Below are 6,763 nucleotides of genomic sequence, written 5' to 3'. Positions count from 1 at the left end.
TCATCAAGGGCATGAATGTAAACACGACTCCTAAATGCTCTAAAGTGAAAAACTATCGGCCGAGAGCCAAAGAATGCCTCATACGGAGTCCTTTGAGGAACGGGCACCAGTTGAGGATAAACACCAAAGTGCTAACAAACTCGAACCAAAGGCCCTCAGGGAGCTCTGCTGGGAACAACATAGAGCATACCACGTTCATGATAGTCAAATTCCTACGCTCTGCGACTCATTCTAAAAAGGAGAGTTGGTAGAGGTAAGTTGGTATCAAATACCATGCTCCTCTAGAAACTTAAAAAACTCATGACAGGTGAACTCACCCCTACTATCACTCCTCATGCGTCCTACACAACGACCAGTCTAGTTATGCACTAGTAGCACCTAAGTAGAAAAATATTTGAAGCCGTCGGACTTATGCTTAAGAAAGTATATCCACATGTAATGAAAATGATCGTCCACAATCAAAAACAAGTACAATGCACCATCTAAGGGGGCGATGTTTGAATGCCAGCCCACAAAGATCAACATAAATCAATCTAAGAGGCACCTTAGCTCTATGTGTAGACTGCTGAGGAAATGGGGAAGGATGTTGTTTTTCGAGTCGATAAGCTTTACAAATATCCCACAAAAGCTTCAAGCAAGGAAGGCCATCAGCCATTTATCGACACACAACAACTCATAAAGAGAGTTGTATCCAAGATGTCCTAAGCGAAAATGCCAAAGACACTCAGCACTTGTAGGCTCCCGTATAGCAATTAAAGCCTAGAAACGCAACTCAGAGCCCTAGGCTATCGGCCATTAGGCTGTGTCTCACTACAAGCAATCACTAAAACAATTTGAGAGTCAAGGACCTCGACTGTGGTCACTATAAAGAAGACTGCTTAACCTAACTGGCAAATCTATTGAACGGATAACAAGCTCACCCCTAGATATGGAACATAGTGTACATCATCCAACGTAGTATGATGCGGGCCCTGGTCGATGAGAAAACTAACGCAACCGTGAGTCTGAATCATGACCAAGGAGTTGTTCCCAACTCAAACATGTCCAGCTATAGGGACTCAAGAAAGAAAAATGCCTACGGTAGGGATTATATGACAAGTAGCTCCATTATCCACAATCCAAGGAGTAGCTAAAATACTTGGCTATGGCAAGTCGGCCTCTGCAATCACCTCATCAAGAGACAACTCGCAGATGTGGACAAGACTAGTATCCTCAAATGTCTCTACAAAGAAAATGTGAGCCTCTACAGACCACTCAAACAAGCCCTCTGGTGTTGAGAACGTTGTCGATTGCGATGGGTGGCTGACTAATGGTAGTATGGGTCTGGTCTTGCCACCGCCCCTACTGAGAGTTGACACATGCAAGGACCAATCAATCCTCTTTGTATTCAATATTCTTTTGGAGTTCAGTGAAAATTTGCTCTTTCCATTTTTTTCTTTCATTGTAGTCTTTCTCTCCCCTTCTCTTATGTTTGTATTTCCTCTTCTATTACTCTCTTAAAAAATTGGATATAGGGAACTTTGACTCTAGCCTTTTCTATTACAATTCACAAATGTGTTGAGTGCACACATGCATTATATCAACTAACCTGTCGCAACATAGAGGAGCCAATGAATGAGTGCCCATAAAGAGGAGACATACTTGCATTCTCATCCAACCTACTAATCAAGTCCTGCCACATCGAATGGTTTCTTGTTCTACTACATTGAATGGTCCGTTTTATTCCCAATAGGCAACAAAAATTGTATAATTATATGGCATGGTTGTTACATCTCCTTTGACAATTAAATCCAAATAGCATTTTGTATACATTGGCATTCACCAAATATCCTGCACGTTGTGAACATTCACATTCACCAAATAAATTTTCTTTGACAATTAAACCCAAATAGCACTTGTGGTGAGCACACAAGCTTCCCTCAACCCGAATCCTTCCAACAACTAACGTTGGTAGGATTTTCTTGCCAAACTCACAAGCTTGCATTATGGACCATCTTCCATGTGCAAACTAGCAGGAAAGGACTGCCTTTATCGCTGGAGTTTCTGACATCAATGGATCACACTTTGTTTGTTTATACATGGGATTTGAAAATCATTGTCAATATAGCCAAACCTATGCTTGTCTCATGCCATCATTCCAGCCATCAACACTCGGCCTTCTACTTATTATGTCTCTCAACTTGACAGTACTCATTCTAGCAGCAGACTCCTTCAGCATACCCCCAGGCCTATTCCACCCAAAGTATTACTTTCTTGGCCTCATTTTTGAGGTCACTCTTGGCCTGGATGTGTTCCAGTTCGAGTGAAGTACAGCATGAAATCAACCAAATGCAATTAATCTCTTTCTCCTATAGATTTAACATTTAAACAAATGGCAGCAATCATGATTATAACTCTATAAGCAGCTTTGAATGAATGACTTTTTCAATATGCTGGAAATGAAAGTGTGAGATCCACGCTTTGTACCCGTTAACTCTCCTTGCACAAATGTTTATGATCCATTTAAAGATTTTATAGGATACATGTACAGATAACTGAACAGAATCGGCCCTTGTGCAACCACCATCAAGGTCCGTGTGCACATATGTGAGTTACATCAAAAGGCCATACTGAATGGCTGAAAAACATGGCTGAGATTCTCAGCAAAACATCCAAATATATGTGCTAACAATCTACATGGATGAATAATCACTTTTGGGCAGAGCTTGTGATGCAGAATTTTGGGATGCCCCTTAAACAAGATGTGCATGCAGAATGGGAACCTGCATGAGGATTCGATGTGGCAACCGGAGCCCTGTATCAGCCAATAACTTCGAATTCACCCTCCTTGAGATGAGCGACAAACTTCACCTGTTTGCCCTGCAATTCCAGCTCAAACTGCACCTTGTAAGGCAGGTTGGCAGAGATAGGCTTTCCTTTCCAGCTCTTCAGCACATCCTTGATGACGCCTTCGCATCCACCGATGTCCAGCTTGGGGTTCTTAGGGACGTGGAAAACCTTCAGGGGACCCAGGACTCTAATCTTGGATCCGACGGTGGGGGCAATGCCTTCCGAGGAGGAGACGCCATCGAGCTCGACTGCGATCTCACAAACGAAGGCGCGGTGTGGGGGCTTATTGCGGGGAGCGAACCTGCTGCTGCTGCTTGTACAAGGATATGAAGGGCTGCAGAAGGTGGACGGAGAGACTGGAATCAAGAGGACTCTGGGGGAAGGCCCACAGTGTGCGGAGGCTGACAGGAGAGAGCTGGAAGGTGGCAATGGCATAGTTGACGGCATGATGGGCGACTGGAAACCCAGAGAGAGGGGGAGCGACAGGGAAGAGGAAAGTTTGCACAGTACACAACAGCAAGATCAGTGGATGAACCCAATTTTTTATGTGAGAACCAGAAACACTTAGCAAAGGATGGCATAGGCCTACTTATTGCGTTCTTATTTGTAGCCTAGTATGTACCCTGCCGCCCTTTACCTCCTCTTCACACATTGTCACTATTTGATGGAGATCTATCTCCTAAAAAAGTGATGGGATCAATGGCCAAGGTTCATCTCCCAAATTTCGATTGAAATTCACTAACCTAAGTGATGGAAGTAACTCTAGGATGAAGATGTGCACCACCATCTAAGGGATTAGATGTGCATTTGGTCATGTGTGGATGTGAAGTTGATTACAACGGATTCCTTGAAAGAAAGAGCCTATGGCATCACAAATAATGTGTACTAGCGTTCCTTGCGCACTTCGTGCACAAGAAACGCTATCCCACTTCCTACCGCGCTACCGCAAAGTGGGACAACAGGGCTAGCACGGCAACTTCCCTTCCCTATCGCATAGTAACTTTACCATCCTTGAGTGTAAAAACACCATATAATTCGCCTCCATTGCACAGCCATAACATCTATACAATTGCACAACCATAGCATTGAACACATATTCTTCTTTTGCGTCCTTGAGCGTAAGAGGTCACATGCATGCTCACTATTTTCTCTCTTTTTTGAATCTATCTCACTATTTATTGCCAATCTCTCTCTCTCCCCACTCTTTTCACACCTCTCCTCTTTGTAAATTTTCTCACATATCAGTTACCTCTCTCTCTCTCTCTCCTTTTTTTATCTCTCTCCTCTCTCTACAACACCCATCACTTCCTCTCTCCCATCCTTTTCACCTCTCCCTCCCTCCCCTTTTTTATCCCTTTCCTCTATTTGCAACCCCTCACACCACTTTTGCATCTCTCTCTCTCTCTCTCTCTCTCTCTCTCTCTCTCTCTCTCTCTCTCTCTCTCTCTCTCTCTCTCTCTCTCTCTCTCTCTCTCTCTCTCTCTCTCTCTCTCGCAGATCTTGTTCCCTCCCTCCTCCCTTTTTATCTCTCTTCTCCCTCTACAACCTCTATCTCTTCCTTTCGCCGCCTTTTTCACCTCTCCCTCTACAACCTCTATCTCTTCCTTTCGCCGCCTTTTTCACCTCTCCCCCTCCCTCCCCTTTCTTACCCCTCTCCTTTACCCCCAACCCCTCCATCTCTCACTCTTTTTATATCTCTCCTCCCTCCTTTCACACATATGCACACACTCTCTCTTGTATATACATGTATAAAAGGCTAAAAATGCATTTGTATGTAGGTGTACAGACTCTCGTATATATGTGCAATGACCATGCACTAAACTTGTAAACTTGTGTCCATACTTGCTTCGCGCAATAGTTAGAAGTACCTCTATATTATCATTGGATGTCACAATTACAAAGTCTAAGTGTATCCAAGCATTACAAAAAACTCTCAATATTAATATTACACATAGATGCAGTAGAGCCCGAAACCAAGTTTGTTCTAGAGATTGCGCCAATGTGAACAAAAAATAAAAAATTTCACAAGGAACCTAACCAAAACAAAGCTTTATTTTCTTCGAGGAAACACGGGGAAATATTCCATTCTCCAACACAACATGGTTAGGTGAAGTAAGTCCTGTTGCCACTCCTTGCCTTGGTGATGCTATAGGGGACATGACAGTCTTTCCTCTCTTTCTTGCACCTAAAATTTTAGAAGGCCATAATGTAAACGTAAATACATCTAATAATTGACAAAGATTACTTAACTTTAGAATAAGAATACCTGGCCTAGCACATGCAAACCACTTAGCAGGCATTTTCATAGCTTAATGTAGCATCACAAAGCAACTGAGGTCTTTAAATTCATATGTCAGCCATCCCCTAGGTATTCTATCAGTGTGAGATCGTTGAAACCTCTTATCTTGTTTAACTTCACCCATATGCACTTGAAAACACTGAGTATATCTACAATGCACCACCTCAATAAAAACTGGAAGTAAAATCTCTATATTGACATCATCATATAAACACTCAATGACCCTTGCAAGCGTTCTTCTTATAATATCATGCATTGTTACTGTGCGCAAGATACATTGTAGTTCCTTTTGATACTTAGAAGCTGGATAATAGCCCCAACTTAGAGTAGGCATTTGCAAAAATAGAGTAAATACTTAAATATAGTGTAGGAAATAATTAGTTACTACTGAGTATTGCCAACCGAACGTGGCATAAAGGCCATTTCATATATGAGCCAAGCAGTGACTACAAAGCTATCAAATTTCAATGGATACATCCTTGCAAAAAAGCAAGCATACCATTGCACCCTCCAAAAAAACATATATTGGCATGTATCCTTGCGAAAAAGCAATATACCTTATTGCATATTCTGAGGCACGTCCTTGTATACAATGTTCATTGTGACATTCACAATGCTCCCCTTTTCATCCAGCAAAACTCTCACACCACATGAGGATTTCACCCTTGAAAATGCAACATACAATTGTCCATGTGTAAATATCGGTGTCTTCAAGTAAAGACCAAGGTCCAACAACAGACAGACAGAGTCTGGCCCTATGACTTATTGATGGTCATAGCAAATGCCAATCGAATAGGAAACTGCCTCAGCCTCATAGTAAATGGAAATTGCAAACTGCTAGGAATAAAAGTGATCCTAGGAATATCAATCGTGTACCATTACATAGACCTTTCCCAGATTTAAGCTCTTAAGTAAAATAATACGTGCATTCATCTTTAGCAGCAATAGATGGGGAGGAAACCCACCTCCAAGATCTAGTGTTTTTAGGTACTCTATAGAGTACAAAAATGAGCTACCATCTGTCTCTGCAATCGAATCCGCACTATAGTATTGTATAACATCTCCATGCATCAATTGCAATGCATGATTATTCAAAGAAGCCACCTTTGTATTCCCGACTGTAAGTATAACACACTTGTTGAAATATGCTCCAAATTCTGTCACAGTGGATACTTCATTGTACACACTATCAACCAAGGTTTCAATAGAGTGTCCTTTTAATACCATGCCAGATGGAATATGTAACTTATCACAATTCTCTCTAATATCCACTCCATCCCCTATCCCTTGAATCCAACCAATAAACCCATTATTGATTACATCACCAACGGTTGACATCCCATATTCCCAGACAGCCTTAGCACCTTAATACACTGCCATAAATGAGAGTAACATAGTGTCGCATTAACAATATCTTCACGGAAGCCCTTCATCACGACAAGTAGGATTTGTCTAAAATCACCTCCAAGTAAAGTGACATGTCCACCAAATGGTTTATCACAACTCATAATATCCCTTAAAGTTCTATCAACTACCTCAAATGCATACATATGCATCATGGGAGCCTCATCCCACAAAATAAGGCTCGACCGTCTCAATAGTTGAGCAAGATCACTCTGAACAGGAATATTATAG

General features: G+C 41.9%; 1 protein-coding gene across 1 annotated transcript; it reads right to left on the bottom strand.

Moving 5' to 3' along the window:
- Positions 1–2,479: 2,479 nt before the first annotated feature.
- LOC148037379 (ferredoxin-thioredoxin reductase, variable chain-like) lies at positions 2,480–3,406 on the bottom strand. The gene has a single exon (XM_087677293.1). It carries the CDS (start codon positions 3,274–3,276, stop codon positions 2,800–2,802), a length of 477 nt encoding a protein of 158 aa, XP_087533419.1. The 5' UTR covers positions 3,277–3,406; the 3' UTR covers positions 2,480–2,799.
- Between the last annotated feature and the right edge of the window lie 3,357 nt (positions 3,407–6,763).

Source organism: Lygodium microphyllum, chromosome 4, assembly GCF_053477565.2.
Source record: "Lygodium microphyllum isolate KBCC chromosome 4, Lygodium_microphyllum_v1.1.10, whole genome shotgun sequence".
Taxonomy (NCBI): domain Eukaryota; kingdom Viridiplantae; phylum Streptophyta; class Polypodiopsida; order Schizaeales; family Lygodiaceae; genus Lygodium; species Lygodium microphyllum.
The sequence above is the reverse complement of the archived record's forward strand: the minus strand, read 5'-3'. Positions and strand labels throughout refer to the sequence as shown.

What these genes read in the sequence shown, in the direction of transcription:
- LOC148037379 (XM_087677293.1), bottom strand. Translation starts at nt 3,276, where the DNA reads ATGCCGTCAACTATGCCATTGCCACCTTCCAGCTCTCTCCTGTCAGCC.